This window comes from Chaetodon trifascialis, chromosome 16 (assembly GCF_039877785.1).
Source record: "Chaetodon trifascialis isolate fChaTrf1 chromosome 16, fChaTrf1.hap1, whole genome shotgun sequence".
NCBI classification, from domain to species: Eukaryota; Metazoa; Chordata; class Actinopteri; order Chaetodontiformes; family Chaetodontidae; genus Chaetodon; species Chaetodon trifascialis.
The window spans coordinates 20440292-20460339 of NC_092071.1; the positions used below are offsets into that span (position 1 = coordinate 20440292).

General features: G+C 41.9%; 1 protein-coding gene across 2 annotated transcripts in view; it reads left to right on the plus strand.

Moving 5' to 3' along the window:
* The window catches only part of atp2a3 (ATPase sarcoplasmic/endoplasmic reticulum Ca2+ transporting 3), a 45028-nt gene that overhangs the window by 10858 nt on the left and 14122 nt on the right, over nt 1-20048 (plus strand). For both annotated transcript variants that reach the window (XM_070983888.1, XM_070983887.1), the window contains exons 2-8: nt 2069-2086; nt 2411-2493; nt 7864-7968; nt 9327-9465; nt 14232-14312; nt 14580-14665; nt 14973-15437. In XM_070983888.1, coding sequence (XP_070839989.1) covers nt 2069-2086; nt 2411-2493; nt 7864-7968; nt 9327-9465; nt 14232-14312; nt 14580-14665; nt 14973-15437 — 977 coding nt within the window. The remainder of the gene's footprint in view (nt 1-2068; nt 2087-2410; nt 2494-7863; nt 7969-9326; nt 9466-14231; nt 14313-14579; nt 14666-14972; nt 15438-20048) is intronic.

Sequence of the window (20048 nt, forward strand, 5' to 3'; positions counted from 1 at the left end):
AAGCGACCATCCCATAGCCTCAAGTCACACCCTAAAACAGCTTGTTTTGTCAAACTAACATTCCAAACTAACATTAATTCTACACTGATATAAAACAATCAGCAGATCCTCACATGATCAGTCATTTCAGGGTTACTTCATGGTTTTTTTGTAGGCATTTTAAGACAGTATCTGTGGCTACAGTGATGATGATTTCTTTTAAAGTTGAACTGTATAACCTGGGACCCTAGAAGATTTAGAGCAAAATAATTAGTCAATCAGTCACTTAGACGTTCAACAAAAGAAGTCATTAACTATAAATCAATAATCAGTTAATGTTTCAGTCATGTAAAAAAGGCCAAAAACTAGTTGCTTCCAGTATATCAAATATGAATATTTTTACATCTCTTAATCTTTGGTTCTAATAAACAAAATATCTTTGTGTTTTGGACAGTCAAAACAAACAATTTGAGTATGCCAGCATGGCCTTTTGGAATATATGATAGGCATTTTTCAATTGATTTTCTGACATTTTATGAAAGATTTTAAAAGATTTAATTGTGAAAAATGGCCAGATGAAACAATAATGAAAATGATTGGTTGCACCCCAAAGAGATTTACAAAAGCTTATAAGATTAAGGCTGAACATGCATAGAAAATAGAAGTTTTGTTGTAAAGATCTCGCACAACTGAGATATTCAGATTCATCACGAGAGGACACACTTGATCCACTATATCAAAGACATATCGAGTCCCATCTTACAGATGATATGAATCCGTTTGTGGGCTAACAGACCATCAGTGATTTCAGCTCACCTTTCCAAGAGCAGAAGATGAGCAATCGTACTGGCATCAAAGGCCTTGTTTAGGTCTTATGAAGCTGTTTGTTGTTTTAGAATTGGTGCTGACAATGTTTGAGAGAGTCAGTTATGCAGCTAAATTGATACTGTTGGCTTGAAGCTACACAAAAGACGCTGAAGGTGGAAGGTGTCAATAATAATACAACAGCAGATAAAAGTAAACTTTAAAACCTTCCTGCTTTGACTATTTTATCATCATAACTGGGGTTTAATCCCGGGAAATGCAATTCCCAAATACCCATCCAAACCACTCCCTGTTTCTGGAGAAATAAAAAAAACCCAAACGCTTAGAACATAATGTTCTAAGTGAATATATTTAGAAAATATGTAAACCTGCTGTTTGCTTATTAAGACATATGCAACGGCAGTGTCTCTCTCACAGCAGCACTGATGAAAGAAAGGAGGCCATAATCTCCCAAAGAATCAATCTGAAATCTCACAGCAAGTGAGTCAGAGCTTGTGTAGAGCTTTGCCTTTTAGCTTTATACAGTATATCTACAGTAACATTGCTTGGCCATCACAGAAGGCTTGCACCAGCAGGCTCTGAACGCTAACAGAGTATGAGTCTCCCCTTAATAGAATGACTTTGAAAACACCAAATTACTTGCTTTAACAAATTTTGTTTATACATTGAAGGCTTGTCAAATATCACTTCCATGAGGCTGTTCTCAGCACAGATCAATCGCTTTTCATATTCTTTGCAGCTGAAGCAAAGTTCAAGCTTCTAAAGTAAAGTTGATATTATATTCATTCTAAAGTTCTTTTGTTCTTTTTGTTGTTTTGCCTTAATACCACCAAAACCACCAAATAATCCACGAAAGCAGTCAGATTGGGAATCAATAGGTTTATGCATATTTCTCCTTGTTCCATTCAGGGCTGCTTGAAATATGACCAGTGTGTTTTGACTGTAGCTGAAGTTCTACCTTAAAAACAAGTGCAGTTGCAGGAGTTCCAGGGATCCTGTGCTTCTGTTCCCTGTTTAGACAATATATGAATCCATAATCAACCAAGCAGAAAGATTCTGCAGAGCAATTTGTACTAGTCCATGCATCTCAAAGTCAGGCTGAGTTAATCAAATGTGTTAACTGCTGTTTGTCTTTCTCCTCCACCCTCCACCCTCCACCCTCCACCCTCCACCCTCCACCCTCCACCCTCCACCCTCCACCCTCCACCCTCTCTGGCCCTGCCAATTCGATTCCTTTACAACCGCCATGGTGTGACATCCACAGAGCTTCCAGCTGAAGAAGGTAAATATTGATTTTTCCAGCGAGCTGCGATCCTCCTTTTACTACCTGATTAAGTGTCTTGAGCCAGGATCTTTTTGTCTCTGTAGTATGAGGGCTAGAATTTGGGAGTACACTGCTGCTGCTTTCCACCCATGAACACACAACCATACTCCTCTGTAAATACATGGATTGTCTTTCCTCCTAGCAGCTTATGAAGCTAATGTCAATACATCTTACAGATCCTTTCTAAATATAATGGTAGACCTTGAGTCCTCACAGTGGAAGCTCAGACATTAAATTTAGTGTGATGTGTAAAGGTGTCTGATGTGTATTTGTCTATTTCAGGGAAGTCCCTGTGGGAGCTGGTGGTGGAGCAGTTTGAAGACCTCCTGGTCAGGATCCTGCTGCTAGCTGCCTGTGTCTCCTTTGTAAGTACGACCCAGCTAATTAAAATGCCAGTGGCCTTCAGCTTATTTGTTCTTGATCTTGATTCTCAACTGTACCCCTCTGGGTATCTGAGACCCAAATTGGGCACTGGCCAGGAAATTGCCACCTAACAGACTGCTCCATTAGCTTTATGCAGCTTTATTCCCCTGTTGGAACACTGCTCAGCCTAGTTAGTGGTCCCTTTTCATGTGGAAACATTTGTATTATGGGCTTTTCCACCCACTGTTGATATGGTTTCAGAGGCAGGAACGGGCAGAGCACTTCTGCCCAACTGGAAACAAAACTATCAATCAAATCTCCGTCTGCTGCAGCACCTCAAACTGTGACCCTGGTTGCAGTTCAAGGGTGGTGAAGGTCAGAGAGGGGTGGAGTGAGGGGAAACCTGACTGCATAATAATGTTTTTCCATCTATTACAGCACATCCCCAGTGTCTCGGGATGGAATTGCTGTTGCTATTTCTGAAAGTAGGAAAATGCTCTAAAAACGTACATGACACAATATATCTTCTCTGGCTGTTGTCGTGTTAGAGAGAGGCTCTTGAAGCAGGCGTGGGCTGGAGCTGCAGGACTCTGGAGTGTGGGCTCACTTTTCCTGCAAATCAGCCTTTCCTTACTTTTAAAAGGTTGTTTATAGTGGAACGCAGCCCCTGTTCCACTGCCGCACAGACCCTAATGCTTTACAGTGTCATCGTTGCCTGGAGTGGTTTCTGCACAGTCACTGAGGTGAGGTTCCTTGTTAGCTGATCAGACTCAAAATTACCAAAATATTACACTCCAGAGCAACTTGTCTTATTCACATATATTTTTGATGAATTATGTTCCTTTGATGCTCTTTAACTTTCCTGTTTGCTCACTGTCTTATGCCACCACTATTGTCAGGGAGTGGCTGCAGTGAAAGTTAAACCTTAGCCTGGAACTCATTTGGCTGTTATTTTGAATATATTCAAACTCAGATGATTAGACTCTCCTGCCTTCTTTGACACAAGAGTGATGCTTATTATCAGACCACACACATATTTTATATTTACAGTATATGACAACACATTTACAGCAAAAACTGGGGAATTTAATTCATAAAAGCCTGAGCTGTACCACAGTGTGTCACACCGCTTTATTATTTCTTTATACAGTTTATCTGTTCTGCTGAAGCTACAAGCTGGTAGTCAGCCAACTCTCTGGTAGGTGTTTAATGCAGCAGAGCCACGCAGAAAGCCAGTCTCACCACCTGAAGCAGTCAGTGCACTTCCTCCCTTTGAGTTGAAAGATGAAAGAGGGCTGATCTTTAATTTGGCTTTCGACATCACTACATAAAGCTGAGCTAATGTTGAGGAGCTCAAGAGAGTACATAAGGGGACTTTAAAAGTCAAGTGACAGATGACTTGGATCCTTTGTTTACAGCACATTTTTTTAGTAGCTGACCTTAAGAGTGTTTTTTCGGATAAATTTGATATGAATAAAATGTGTTTTTCCATTTTGGCCGAGCACTGTGTGACGTTCCAAAACTCTGGAGACGTTCAGATATAATGGGCCATCTGTCGGCATGTGTCTCAGCGTTCAGTTATGCATGTGGGGTGTGAGGAGTGCAATGTTTAACGCTGTAAGGAGAGGTTTGTTTTGGTGATGAAGCTTTGATTTCAGAACCCAATGTTGAAGCTGAGCTTAATTTTGTCTCAAATTGCCGAAGGCAATTTCCCCCCACATTCTCTCCATTTGAACTCCCATTCAGCATGAAAGTGGGAGTTAGTTATTCAAACCCCTCTCTGAATGCGTGCTGATTGTGTGAAGTGTCTTTTGAATCGTCCTCACTGAGAGGACTGCCATTGTTGCCCTCCAATCTCAGCTCGGTCAGGAGGGAGATTTACCGTCCCAAATGATGTGGAATGATGAGCTATCGACCAGGCTCAGGCTGCTGTGACGTACGCTCTGCTGCTCAATACTCTGCGGAGACTATACTCTTTTATCATTTGATAGGCCCTATCAGATCATGGAAAAGTACATCCACTTTATCTCACCTTCTCTGTCTCAGCTGCTTTTGTTGTGCAGTAATTTAAGTTTCTATACCTGCCATTGACAGAATAATGGAAACATAAATATCAAGTCATTTCAGCTCTTTCTGTTATGATCTTCAGACTTCAATGCTTATTATAACAGCTCGCAGTGACTAAGTCACATCTCTGGCACTTGCAGAATCGTTAGTATTCAGCTGTCATCATACTATATCTGGCTATAGAGAAGGGGCAAAAGCAGACTAACATGAGAGTAAGTGTATGTTATAAATAAAGTATAAATATTATTTATCGTCTCTATGGAGATATTAGTGGAGCCGGTCCTATTAATTTAATAAAGTAGAAGTATTTGTATTTGTAGGATTATTATGTATGATATTTGGACAACAATGGACAATGGATCACATGACTACAAAACTGAAAGGGTCACTGGTAGCAATAAACTGGGCACAGTAAGCAGCTATTTTCAGAAAACAAAAACAAAAACAAAAAAACTCTGGACATACCTGCCCATCACCAAAGGACAAAAAGTTAGCAACTAGCCAACGAACATGGTGGAGCATTGAGCAGCTACAGGGCCACATATTTTCTCAGATGTTACCACCAATGTTTTATCATTTCATCAACAGATGACAATATATCAATGTTGTGTTAACAGCTAGTTTCTGCTTCACCCCAGTGGCCAAGGTTTAAATCATATATGGTCAGTTTTGGTCGTACGTGTAATAATTTGAGTATGGCATCAATGAGTTGCTAACATCACGCTGGTAGATTGACATCCCTCAGATGAAAACTAGGAAGCGATAATTGCCGTGCCATTTTAAAGCAAGGATATTTAACTAGAAATTAAGTTAGTGATTGTGAAACATCCCACATTCTTCTCTCTGTCTTTTAAGATGCAGGTAAATGGGCACATTATTTTATTTTTTATTTTTGTAATGCACTACTTTAGCTGCTGACTGTCTTGTCATTCAACCCACTCAATGTTCCAGTACACAGTCCTCTGAAATGACACCGCGCCATAGAAAGAAGTAGATCTCACAAAATCCTTGTGTAAATGTTCATTTGTGTGTGATTTTCCTACCATCCAAGAGCTTTGGTGTGCTGGATCTAAAGCGTGCTACAAAATACACCCCTGCAAAACTGGGCTTCACAAGAAAGACAGTGTTTAAAATTAGCCCGGTTCATCCAGTGTAATCCCAATGATTTTATTTCCCCAATGATCTAATTTCCTGCAGGATTTAATTTATTTTTATTGCTCTTGTCATCTGAGGCATCATCTTACTTCTCCAGGCTACCCAAAATATGAGTTTTGTCACTACTTTTTTTCTGTGTATAGACTCTCTTCTATTAAATCTATTAATCTATACTGATTTCTTTAAATCACACCCTTCATTTACTTTAATTAGGCTCATCATCATTATGAGATTATGAACCTTCAAAAAATGTAATTTATTAACAAAAATGAATGAGAGTCGACTGAGTGACAGAGAAAGGCATATTAGACTAATTAGAACTCCATCATTTAATTATATTTGTTTTGGATGTCACAGCCACTTAAAAAACAAAGTATCTTGTTCTTGCAGTCATTTCCACCTTAAAATGTTTGCAGCCTCTGACTGTATTTACTGCAGAGGGATGGGTCTGGACCCTCTGGCCATTTCCCAGCCTTTCTGTTCTGAGTGCTGGGGTTGTGAAAGAGCAGGTCAGGTGTAGATCTCTCTTGATTTCAGCCACACTTTATCACCTGCTGTTGACTGTGGAGGTCAGAGGTTTACTGCAGTCTATACACCGGCCATTCATAAACAGAGGTACTTGTATTCAAGGGAGTACAGTACTTCTGCAGTTTCCACAGAGTACATGGAAAGATTGTAGAGCAGCTCAACTAATGAAAATAGAAATTATGATTTGATTTTTAAAAAAATTTACCTACATATCGAGTCATCACTCAAACACCTTAACACTTGGTGTTGCAATTAAGAGTACCCCGTAAACAGATAGCCAAAAGTAACGGATAAGCAGCTGAAATAGATAGCTAAAGTACTGGATTAATAGTTAAGCCATGGATAACTGGTTGAACTTATTTGCTAAAAGTACTCTAGGTTGTTTGAACATGACATCATGTCACTCTTTTATTGTGGTGAGAAATGCGGATGGAGGGCCAGAAGTGATTTTCTGCGTATGAAGGACTATAACACACACTCAAAATGTCTATGTATTGCATCGTTTACGGTTGCTCAGATCGATCAAACCAAGAAACCACAAGGAGCTTTTATTGAGTATCAAATGTTGTGTTTCATAAGGATGAAAAATGGAAGAAACTCAACAAAAAAGCTGGAAAAAATGTCCTGTATGCAGTCAGGAGGAGCCGAGTCGGCTAATGGAGGAAATGGAGTAACATTAGCTGTTGTTTTAAATATATATTGCAATAGATTTAAAGTAATAGTTACAAGCAACACGGCAAACACTTAAATTAGCAGTTAACAGTTTTCAGCTGAAAAATCGCTCCTCTTCACAATGTAATGGTCACATCCAACATATGTTAGGATTTTCTGTTTATACCTTTCTCTCGTCAGGTAAGCTAATGGATAAACTGTTGAAATAATAAACTAAATTGAATGTAGAACAAGCTAAAATAGTTTAAAGTAAATGGCTTAAATGATTAGCATTAGCTTAAGGTGAGCTCAAGAATAAATGGTTGCAATAATAAGCACTGCTGAAGGTAACGCTAGAACTGAGCTGCAGCTCCTCTGTACAAATACCATTTGAGTTTGGTTTCCTTTCTCCACATTTTCCTGCAACAACATTCAAGCATTTTTCCTATCACATATTTCAAAGTAAGCTGCTCCGGAAAATGTATAGAATTTAGCTACAACCTCAATTCCAAAAAAGCTGGGATGCTGTGCAAAACATAACCAGAATGTGAAAATTTGCTAATGCTTTTTGACATGTATGCAGTATGTTTCAAACAAGTTGGGAAAGGTGTAACGAACTGGGACTGGGAAAGATGATGAATGCTCCAAAAACACCTGTTTGGAACATTCCACAGGTAAACAGGTTGATTGGTAACAGGTGATAGCATCATGATTGGGTATGAAAGGGGCATCCTGGCAAGGCTCAGTCGTTCACAAGTGAGGATGGAGCGAGGTTCACCACTTGATTATATAAAGGATGTTACTATTAGGGGCTCTGGAACACTTTGTAAAACCGCTGTCAGGAAACACATTTTGCAAATGATTGTATTCAACGACCCAACTTTTTTGGAATTCGGGTTGGACCATAGGACTTAAGGAGCTGTGCTATAAAATGTTTATGCTAAGATTATGTGTCCTGTATGTTCATATAGGTGTTGGCTTTGTTTGAGGAGGGAGAGGAGACAACCACCGCCTTCGTTGAGCCTCTTGTCATTCTTCTTATCCTCATCGCTAATGCTGTTATTGGGGTCTGGCAGGTGAGATACACTCTTCATCCCACATCTCTGTGTAAAGTGTATATACACATGACTTGAATAACGTTATTTCTTTCCATAAAGTGTTCACATGATTACAAAGACTAAGGATGCCTAAGAAGACAGAGATGTCAAACATCTGTATGTCCTAATAGCACATTGCATGTGGGTGAGGCTGTCAACACTGGAGAACTTGACTCAAATCAAAACATAACCAAACCAAACCATGGAGCTCGTGCAAAATGCTTGTTTGGTTCATTTGTGTTGAAGAGGAAGGAGGAATTTTTGATGCAAGTGTCAAAAATAGAGACGGGATGACCATCAGCACTCTGGGAAAGACTGCATGTTGTAATACCCTGTTAGGGCACAGTGTAACAAGTGGATAAGTCTTCCAGTGGGCAAGCTACTTGGAAAGTGTAGTGAGCTAAGCTACCAATTACTCTACATTAAATGAAGTTTTATTACACTGAAGAAATGTAGCAGGCTAAGCTACAGCAGCATGCCAAAAGTAATAATTTGCATCCAAACTTTTTTTTTTACACTGTACCAACTTCATTCAAGTTGATGCTATGAAAGAGATAGGCAGGCAAATAAATAAATAAATAAAAAAGTGTTCACATATGTTGAGCATGTGTGACGCATCATGTGAGGTGTTGAGCATGTGTGTATGTTCATTTATATCTATGTTTGTGTCTGTGTGGATGTGTATTACTCACATTGTGGGGACATAAATCTGTTTACACAGTCATATTGTGGGGACTTGCCTCCCTTATGGGGACAAACGCAACTCCCCATAACATAAGTCATTACATTTTAGGGTGAAGACTTAATGTTAGGATAAGGTCAGGTTTAGGTTTAAGTTGGGGTAAGGCATGTAGTGTTATGGTTGGAGTAAGTCTCCAGGAAATGAATGCAAGTCTATGTAAAAGTGATGGAAACATGTCCTTGCATTGGTATGCTCAATTTGGGCACAATTGCAGGACAAACAGTGAGTTACCTAAAAATGTAATAGCTCAACTACAACCACAGTAACAAAAGAATAAAGATCCCAATTCTCTCTGGATCATTTCCTCTTCATCCTCATCCTCTGTAACTCAAGTTAACATGTTTGTATTCCCGTGCAGCAGAGGCATCGTAGTCTAGGCATCAGCCCAAGGGTTGGTCTGTGATGTCATGTCTTACAGGACTGCTTCTGTCAGTTACACACATAAATGTGTGTGTGTGTGTGTGTGTGTGTGTGTGTGTGTGTGTGTGTGTGTGTGTGTGTGTGTGTGTGAGTGAGTATATATATATTTAGAGAGAGAGAGACAGAGATATAGATATATAGGTACATACATAATATTCCACATCTCTTTGCACAGGAGCGGAATGCGGAGAATGCCATTGAGGCTCTGAAAGAGTATGAACCAGAGATGGGAAAGGTGTACCGCATGAACCGCAAGGCTGTCCAGAGGATCAAAGCCAGAGACATCGTCCCAGGAGACATAGTGGAGGTGGCAGGTAGGCTGCGGCTGCATCCAGCACAACTCTTGCTGCCACTCACCAACGCTAATTTATGCTTTGTCTTCCTCCAGAGGAATCTCGTAGCTGTTACCTAGCTGCCTGTATGCTACCGCTGCCACCAACATGCACAGAAACACAAACTCACACGGCCTTCGCCACCCATTCATGAGTCTGGAAACACTATTGGAATATCTTGATTACATAACAGTCTTTTCTCTGGATATGCAGGTGCCAGGGCTGCTACCCAGTTGTGTCTGTATGTGTGTATGTGAGGTTCTGTGTAAGTGGCTGTGGTCACCCCTTGTATTTAAGGCCCAGTTTAATTTTCCACAGCTTTCCCCCCTTTTCCCTTTGCTTTCCATGCTCTCAGACTCACCACCTGGACACTGCTGGATGTTTGTCAGCTCCTCACTCACACTCCCCCATGTTACATACACATACACACAGTTCCCCTGCTGTAAACTCGCCCATGTGTGGGCAGTCTCGTCTAAAAATAGTCTTGTTGTCACTCTAGTTCCCGAACATCTGTGTATGCCAGAGTTAATGTGTGAGAGCGCACACATGCAGCAGCGACTTCACCATCAACATGACCGGTTTCGCGGGTGTAATCCTCGGCTTTGGCTAGTGATTCATCTCGGATGGCCAGGAGTGATTTGTGGGAAAGGAGGGAGAGCTCAGGATGTGTGTGAGAGATCACAGCGTTCATTCATAATCACAGCACGGAAAGGCAAGCAGAGCTACATGCTGCATTGGTTACAGTGAAGCTTTGGCGCTATTCAATTTCAGCAAGGTTTCAAAAATGAAAATGAAATCATCCATCCAAGGAACTCTCTCTGAGGGCTGCAAAGACTGGCCTCCCTTAGATTCACTAAATTATTTCCCGTCGCTTTTACAGAGAGTCTAATTGCATCACTTGCATGGGAAATACACAGGAAATATGAAATACACTTTGTGTGTGTGCGCGTGTGTGTGTGTGCGTGCGCGCGCACATGGTTGTGTGACAGCTAGCAGTTCCTTGGAATTCGAGCTTGTTACAGCGGGTGTCCTCAATCACACATGTATGTGCACACACAGCCAGACGCAGGCAAGCCCACACAGGTCGCATGCACTAAAATGACTCTTCTCTTCTTCAACCCCCACCTACCACCTCTGCCATCCTCATCACTGTCAACACCAACAGGGTCACCATGACGACGCTCTGTGCTCCATTAGGCTCATCTCTGTGACACTGGAGTTCATAGAGAGTTGAGGTTTTAACGACACCTGTGATGACAGCATGGAGCAGAGACCGATAGGGCTTAAAATGAACCATCTGCTGTTTGAATAAGTGATATGATGTTCTTGGTGGCTGTCAGCAGCTGCTGGTGGGTCCATGGTGGTTGTCCCATTGTGGGGAAAGTAGGCGAGACACTCCTTTTTTATGTTCAGCGTTGTTTTGTTTCTCGGATGCCTTTTAAACAACTGGCCATGAACAATGGATGAAAATTAGAATACAAGGCCAACTCGTTCACTGTTGATAAATGGTCTCCTTTATAGTAGGAATTACTGCATTTATATAAAGTTTCCGGGGAGAAGGCATTTTTTAATGGTTGTCTTTGTTGTTGGTATTGTGCTTAGAAGATGAAGACATTGTCCTTTACAGCTTGATCTAGATGTAAATGGGAAACTCTCTTGAAGACGATGCACAAGCCAAAGCTGGAAGTCCATCTTGTTTTAAGCACAGAATGCATTAACTGGAAAAAGATTACTTTCAGAAGAGGTCTAAAAGTGGTGTGCACCCTGCTGCATTTTTGTAAAATATACACCGTCATATATTAAGCACTCCTGTCTGCCTGACATAATCTTGTTGCTAAGCAGTTTTAAACAGCGGTAAACAGCTGAGGTAGGTGCTGCACCACACACTCTTCTCACTTAGAAAATGTGTGTCAGAAATCTTCACGCACACACTTCTGGCTAAAACATGTAGGGGTATGGTGACAAAGAAAACAAATAAATGTTTTCCTTTCCTCCATTGATTTCCCAGGCTTTCCTGTACTTCTGATTAACCGGTGGCTGTACTATGAGAACTTGATGCTCGGGGGTAAAATAAACTGTATGGAAGTATCGGAAAAGGACACTGTTTGACCACAAGTGCTTTTGAGGAGAGAAAAGAACATAAATATATTTACTCAAGTTTCCACCACCACTGCCCGCCTGCCTTCTTGTAGGTACAGTGCCTGTGATGCCAGCCACGGTTACGACACAGTTGTGATTTGCGCTTCCACTGGAACTTTCCTGGGTTTTTTAAATGGAGTGACTGCAGCGGTCAGGTTGTCAGGAACTCCTCAAGGGTTTACACAGGGCTTGAAGAGATGGAAACCTGCACTGAGCCATTCCCATTAACGAGTCACGATTATCCTGCACGTGAATGAAGACCTCTTTGCCAGTATATTATGCAAGACATTCGGATTTTGTCATCAGTCCAGTTTTACCAAATGGAAGGAGAACTCTGGCTGGCCAAACCAGCTGACCTCATTTGTTTTGATCACCAGAATTCTCAGGCTGATGCTTTTTCTCGTAACTTTTTCTTGCTTTTTGATGCGCAAAGCACTACGAATAATAGTCTGACAAATTTCTGATCTTTCAGATATTGAAAAGACTGCCTCTCTGAACTCTACGTGGCTGTGCTTGGATTTAAATTTCTCTTATAGCAGATGGAGAGTGTCTGTGGGAGGCCGTGGCAGAAAGTGGAGGTTCGATAGGGGAGCAGGAGTCTGTGGGTAGGCGTTTGAAAAGCCTCTCTTTTCTGCCCTCGGCCAGTCCTGCTACCGTGAACCTGGAGCCCCCAGCCATCTCCCACACAAACACATCACATACTTCTCTCCCCCTCCGCCTCTCCCACTCCTGTTCTCTCACAACCCATGGGTGTCAGATGGAAAAATGTAGAGAAATATGGACATGGAAGTACAGGCTATTCAGCTACACACAGTGCGGCCTCTTCATCCGTCTCTCTCGCACCGTCTCTGTCCCATCAGGAAAGAAACTGTAAAAAATCCCCCTCGAGTCTCAGAGCATTGAGCAGATGTCAAGAGGAGATGATGGAGCTCTGAGAGAAATGAAGGAAGATCAAGAAATGAACACTGAGAAACTTATCATGAAACCACTTTGAAAAGTTTTCAGTGTGAAGTGTGCTACACAGGACATACTGCCTGTTGAGAGTCTTTCAGCACGAGTGAGAAAAGCAGGAATTCAACAGGACGTCCAAACCAAAGCCCTTGTTTTTGTTGTGATTAACATTGAGAAGCACTGATGACTGATGACTCTGAGTTGGCATTAATGAGAAGCTTATTACACACAAAGTAATGATCAGGTCTTTTTCCTTGTCTGTCATGCTGGAAAGAAACATGTGAAGAATATTACATCTGTCTGGAGCGTTTGGAGCAATTTCCCACTCCTCTGCTCTGAGATCATCGTCTTTGACTACATCAAACGATCCATTTTTCACTAGCTTGCTCTGTCCTACTATTATGAAAATATTTCCATTAAATGTTCATTGTCAGGCTCTGACAAAGAGGAAGCAATAACCATTTTGTTTTGGGGCATTAGATACTTAGAATGCTGTGGCTTTGAAATATGAGTTTAATATGCAGGCTTAATAAGCAGACTGTAAGACTAGCGGATAAGATGAAATGCATTTTGTAGATTCAATGCAGCTTCATTTGTAGTTTATGTCAGACATATGTAAGGAAGTGGTGTGCCCGAGGCACAGAGAGCTGCAGAGAGTGAAGAGAGAACAAAAGGGAAGGGAATAATCAATGATTTGAAAACGGGGACTCCATCAAGGTTACATCGAGCTGTTGTTTACCTGCGGCTGCAGCCTGAGCTTGGGCTAAACCTGCTTGCTTCTTTGCTCAAGGATTTATTTTTTGAACATGGACGCTCAATGGGACGTAACTGAGTGTTCACCTGCAGCTACACTTACAGGAAAGTAGACTTTCCTGAAGGTTTCAACAGCTTGTAGTCATAGCTCCTCTAGGATGGTCTTGAGGTCATTTCTGAGCATGGCAGTGTTGATCTATCAGCTGGTCGGTCAGTCCACCACTTTGGTCCAGACTGAAATAACTCAACACCTATCGGATGGATTGCTGTGAAATTCTGTGTAGAAATTCATGGTCCCCAATTTAGCTTACTTTTGTGACCCCTGACTTATCCTCCCTACCTGCAAGCAGGTTAACATTTGTAGCTTGTACTAGCTTCACCTATTTGATGGATTGACACAAAATATTGACATTCATGGTTCCCTGAGGATGTATCACAATGGTAGTGAAACTAATGGATAGATTGCTGTAAAATTTGCTACATGTATTTAAGATCCCCAGAGGAATTGTAATAACTTGCTCATCATACATTATCATCGGGTCATATTTTCAGTTTCTCTAATACCTTGGTTTATGACCAAATATCTGCAAAACCATTGTCATTCCCACATCTTCAACTGTACTTTGAGCTTATTAGTAAAGCTTGCTAACAGTTTAAAGCAGCATGGTGAACATGGTAAACATGACACCTGCTAAACATCAGCATGTTAGCACTGTCAATGTGAGCATGTTGGCATACAGTACTAATAGCTCAAAGTGTCACTGTCCCTCAGGACGGTCTCACAGAGCCGTTAGCGTAGCGATAGGCTCATAGTCATGAGCTTGCTTTCTTTTAGTATGTTAACATTCTTTGTAGGTAATTCCAGCCTGTTTAGTCTTTGTGTCTGTTTGTTTTTGTATTGTTAGTTGGCGACAAGGTACCTGCTGACATCAGACTGACCTCTATCAAATCCACCACGCTGCGAGTGGACCAGTCCATCCTCACAGGTATTTCTCATCTCTCATCAGGCACCAAACAATCCTGATTCAAGGCTGTGCTCCTGTGCACCTTTATTGCTTGAAGAAGACATTCAGTTATAAGCATTGTACAATTTTGTTCTGTGATATTGTCTGTGTACTTTCATTTCCCCTTCAGGCTCTCAGTGTAACTTTGTTTGGCTCCATCACTGCTCAAACATCTCATGGTTGGTCTAATAGTCAACTGTTGCACTTGATCTAATCCTGTACAATTGTCTGGTACAATCTTTTCTTTAGGGGAGTCTGTGTCCGTCATCAAACACACTGACCCTGTTCCTGACCCCAGAGCCGTCAACCAAGACAAAAAGAACATGCTGTTTTCTGTAAGCACATCGCCCTGCAGCTCTCTGACTCATATTTATCTTCTACCTCCATATCAGGATTTGATAAAATCATAGATAAAACTATGCAACCCTGACTTTTAGTCACATAATCACTGCAATGGTCAGAGGGGTTATCGCTGTTTACGATTCATTGTTCGATTCGATAGAAACTCTTCTCATGTCTTAAAATGATTTCATGAACCATTTGGTCAGAGAGAGATGAAAATCAGGTTTCACTGGTATTTGATTTGACAGATTTTTTCTGCTTCACTTCCCTGCACTCATTTCCGTCTCTCTTTTTCCTCAGGGCACAAACATCGCAGCAGGCCGTGCCATAGGTGTTGTCGTTGCTACCGGCGTTGCCACAGAGATAGGTAAGATCCGTAATCAGATGGCATCTACAGAACAAGAGAAGACACCGCTGCAGCAGAAGTTGGATGAGTTCGGCCAGCAGCTCTCAAAGGTCATCTCCCTGATCTGCGTGGCTGTGTGGGTCATCAACATTGGCCACTTCGGAGACCCTGTCCACGGTGGCTCTTGGGTCAGAGGGGCTATTTATTACTTTAAGATCGCTGTGGCCCTGGCTGTGGCCGCCATCCCCGAAGGCCTGCCTGCTGTCATCACCACCTGCTTGGCCCTCGGCACACGTCGCATGGCCAAGAAGAATGCCATCGTCCGCAGTCTGCCCTCAGTAGAAACCTTGGGTTGTACCTCTGTCATCTGCTCCGATAAAACCGGCACCCTCACCACCAATCAGATGTCCGTCTGCAGAGTAAGTGGCATTCAGGGAACTAAAAAATGCTTTTGACTGCTGGGCATACAGTTTAGCATATGGAGCAGCACATTACTGTATTCCTAAGTCCTAAGTATTTAATTTCCACATCCTGCTGATTGATTACACTTCATAAAAAGCCTCTGGGAATTTCCTTTGAAGAGGTGTTATGGAGTTGAATTTGACAAAGATGAATCTTTTTTTTTCTTTTCACGGGGCTTTAAGAGGGATGGAAAATCCTTGTGGTGTTGAAATGTTTACCTCAGGCTGGCATGACCAAGCAGCACCCAGTGTATCACCAGATCAGCTCAAACATACTCTGAAGGGTTCCAAAATGTCACATCGCCTGAGTAAACACAATACAGTGATCCATATCCTGAACTATTCTGTAGGTGTCCGCATATAAATGGTCTATATATAAATTACATTAGACAACAAGTACTAAAAGATCTTATCCATAACTATTCATGAGTAGTTCTTGGGCACATAGCCTCACCCTTTCCTTTGTCTGTTTTGTATGTGTGTGCGTGTTGCTTGCTTGCCGTCTTTGCTCCAAGCACTGAGTAAATGCCAGCACTGCTGTTTGTCTTGGCTCCGGTTAAGGGCTATTCTAGCTCTATAAAAATACACACACACACACACACACACACACACACACACACACACACACACACACACACACACACACACACACAATCTCAGTTAACACCTCTTGTCCTCACATCTACCACCTTCACCTCTCACCTCAGCTCATGACCTCACAGGTACAGGCCAGTGTGAGAGGGGCAGCACGAAACTTGTGTTCAGACAAGACTGATACCACCAGACAGTGTTGGCAAACTGAATGTTATGCATTAGTCTAGTGATTACGAAAAATACAGTTATTAGTAGACAATCTTTATTATTTGTATTAATGTAGAAGGTGCTAGACTTTAATATAGTTTGTAAGAAAGAAAATAGTGCTGTCAGGCGATTAAAAAAATGAAGCTAATTAATTACAGGATTTGTAATTAATTAATCTAATTAATCGCATTTTAATCTCATATCTGCTAAAGGTCCCCAAATAAAGAATTTGAATTCTAGGACATTACAATTCACTGACATTCACATTACAGCTGGTGAATTCTTTTCATCACTGTAGTTCTCGACGGTAGCTGGAAATTAGAGTCAGATGACGCGATCTGAAACGCCTCTTTTAGGCCCTCGTCTTCCACGATTGAAATCGGCCTGCAATCAGCAGCAACCCACTTTGCGATTGAGTTTGTCAGTTTTTCTGTCGTGGCTTTGCTCATTCGTTTTCCTAACTCAGCAAGTGTGGGTTGGCGGAGTGAGCTCACGGTCGCACTAGCGGCACTAGCAGCAACTACATGTTTAGCGTTTAAATGATAATTCAGGCTGGAGCTGCTACGGTGATAGGAAAATTCTTTTTTACACAAGGTACAAATCACTGCGTTCTTGTTAACAGTCCCGTCTTTGTTCTTTTTATAAATAAACTTGCCGTTCAAAGGGCCAAGTAGGCTTGCCTCGCTCTCCGGTGTCGCATCCACGTCTGTTGTCACCCTGCTTTTGACTAGTTGCGCAGGTAGGATGCGACCTCACTGCAGCCTACGGGTCACTCAAAGGGCCAAATTTAAAATGCTTGCGCATTGACTTGCCACTCATGATTAATTGCGTTAATTTTTATAGCACGTTAATTTGTAGCGTAATTAATTAATGTAATTAACGCGTTAAACTGACAGCCCTAAAAGAAAATAAATAAGTGCGTCACATCATAAGTAGGTTTCTTAAAAAACATTTTGAAGTCTACACTACATGATCTTCATGGGTCTAAAATCTTGGACCCCATCAGAAACTGTCCTGCACGAAAACCTTCCCAAACCTGACATCCTTATATTAGTATTCCAAAAATTGAGATCCAAACAGATCTGCTGATGATGAAACCGGATCCAAAGTTGCAGTTGAACTGAACAGCTCCCATCAGGGAAAGAACACCACCGCTGGCAGCATCTTGATGCGCTATCAGTTAACAAGCAGCAACCAGTGGTTGAAAAGAGCAGCAATACAGTCATAATGTAAGCAATGAATGTGAAGTCATGGAAAATTAATCCCCAAAATATTTGTTGCATCAAAGACTCATTTCTAAAATTATTGAAAGAAAGTCCAGTATTCTCCTCCCGCACCAACAACGAAAACATTCTCTTAAACTCTGGAAATGACAGAAGATAATCGTTTTCTAACCAATTTAACATCTGTGAATAGAAGTACAAAGCAGAATCATCATTCATAAACATAAATCTTTTACACAGGCTACTGATTCCCTAAAGTCTTTTCTTCTGTGCTGACACACATCATCAGAGCTGATGCTGTGAACACTTGGATCCATTTGCATCTATGCAGGGATTAGACATTACCACACAAACGTGAGACCCAACCTGAACCGAGCCAGAACTGTTACACTAAGTATAATTTCCTTTCCAGGTCAGATTTTGGTTCGTCAGGACCCGTAAATACCTCTAGTCTAGTTGATTTAGCCTGAAGCTGGGTGAAAAGCACATTTAAGCAGTGGGATGGAGCCTGGGTGGAGCTTAAGTGGGCTGAGTGGCATGGCTGAAGGTGATAGCCAGAGACACCTGTCAATCAATTGAAAGGCACACCCCTGACCATAACACTATTTAAAGTAGGCCTACAGTATGCAACTTTTGCTGAACAGTGTCCAATGTGGCCACAAGTGACTGCAGGATAACACTAAACACTAATGACTGTCGTTCATGAGGAAGTTGATTATCCTGCAGACTGCACGCAGTCCTTTGGCTGTTAGGACATGACTTACTGCCGTCAGGAGAAGCAGGGAGAAATACAGAATATTTTTTCTTTTAACATTTTCTTATTGGTTCAAACTGGAGTTGGCATCAGAGAACTGTGCATCCCCTGTACAGCAGGCACTCGTGCTCTTGCCGTACTTGTGCCCCTCCCTCGCGCTGCCTCCCGAGATGACGTGGAGTGTCTGCGTGATTAATGTGTAGCAGCAGGGAGTTCCCTCTAGCAGGAAGGACACGGAGGAGTGATCTCACCGCAACCCTGAAACCCTCCCGCACAGAAAAAGAGCGAGGCAGGCTGGTAAATATTGACCCTCTGCCTCCACCTATGCTCCCTAGCCTGCTGCTCTCTGCTCTCTGGTGGGAGATAAGGGAGCACAGAAACGCTCTCACAAAGACAAGTCAAACTTCCGCTTCACAGTTTTTTTTCATCATGGTGTTTCCTGGAGATAGTCATTTTCATGGTTTCTTAACTCCTCGTGTTCACCGTACACTCCAGCAGCTCTGTTTTTATAGTTTTTGTGCGTTAACGTTTGAATGCCCACATGAATGTTTGCCCAGGCTTATCCATTTGTGCTTTTTCTTGGCCTGGTCTCCAGCCAGTGGCTCTGATAGCTCCATGTGTCTCCCTTGCAGTGGCGGTATCCCCATTTCCGCAGGATTTCCAGGGATTCCCCTTCGTATCCTGACACCGCACTTCCCTTTTGCTGTCACACACACACGGACACACGCACACATCTAAAGGGTTACTCATCATTCATCCCCAAACAAGCTCAGAGGAAGTAAGTGGAAGAACACAAATTTGTGCCACTACCACTGAGTCACATGGATCACACTGGGCCTTGTTTCCTTGGAGACCACAGCAGATTAGATAGTGAGGGAAAACTGACCACAGATGAAAGAACAACCTTATTTCATTCCTTCAGCCCTGGTTTGTGTGCGCTTTTGTGGAAATAACTTGGTTCCTGAGTGGAGAGAGAAAGAGAGAGTACTGAGCCTGATGGCACAGGCCCAAAATACAATGAAAAATCAGTAGAAAATAGAAGAAATAATGGAGTAGACCTGTGCTGTTGTGCTTTGATACTACTGCAAACACTCTCTGAGCAACTGCCTTATGAGGAAAAACAACAGAGGAGAACTAGTGTATCTGTTTACAGTGAAGCCAAACAATCACACACTGTTCCAATAAAGAAGTCAGACAGTAATTGGCGTTTTTCCATCATGTCATGAGTGTGAGACATTTTCTACACAACAGCTGGTTACAGTAAAGTGGATTACTTTGCTGAGAAGATGGAGGCATGCAGCCTGTCAACGGACAGCTCACTGTAGCTGCTGCTGACTGTTGCACTACTTCCTGCAACATTTAAAACTGATCTGCTGTCTAAAAATTCCCAAACTGACCATGTCTTGTTCTGTAGATGCATCTTTGACTAACGATTGCAGTCAGTGCATTTAGCTCAGTTAGAAGTTGATTAAGCACAAATTTAAGAAAACTTTCTTTTGACAGAGGTTCGTAAGATTCCTGTAGGTACAAATGCAGGAAATGCCTTACCAGTTCCAGTGAAGTAACTTCATACAGCTGTGACACTATGTTAAGACAGCAAACGCAAAACAGAGAGACTAAATGACATGAACAATAGCACTGGCTCACATGCATGCACCGTTTTCTGTGAGTACGGTGTTCATAGGAAGGCAGCTTGAATGTGAATGGACTGTCCCTTTGAACAGACTTCCTCTGAAATGGTGATAGTAAATAATGACCTTTCGTGCCTGCAATTTTTTCTCGAAACTTTAT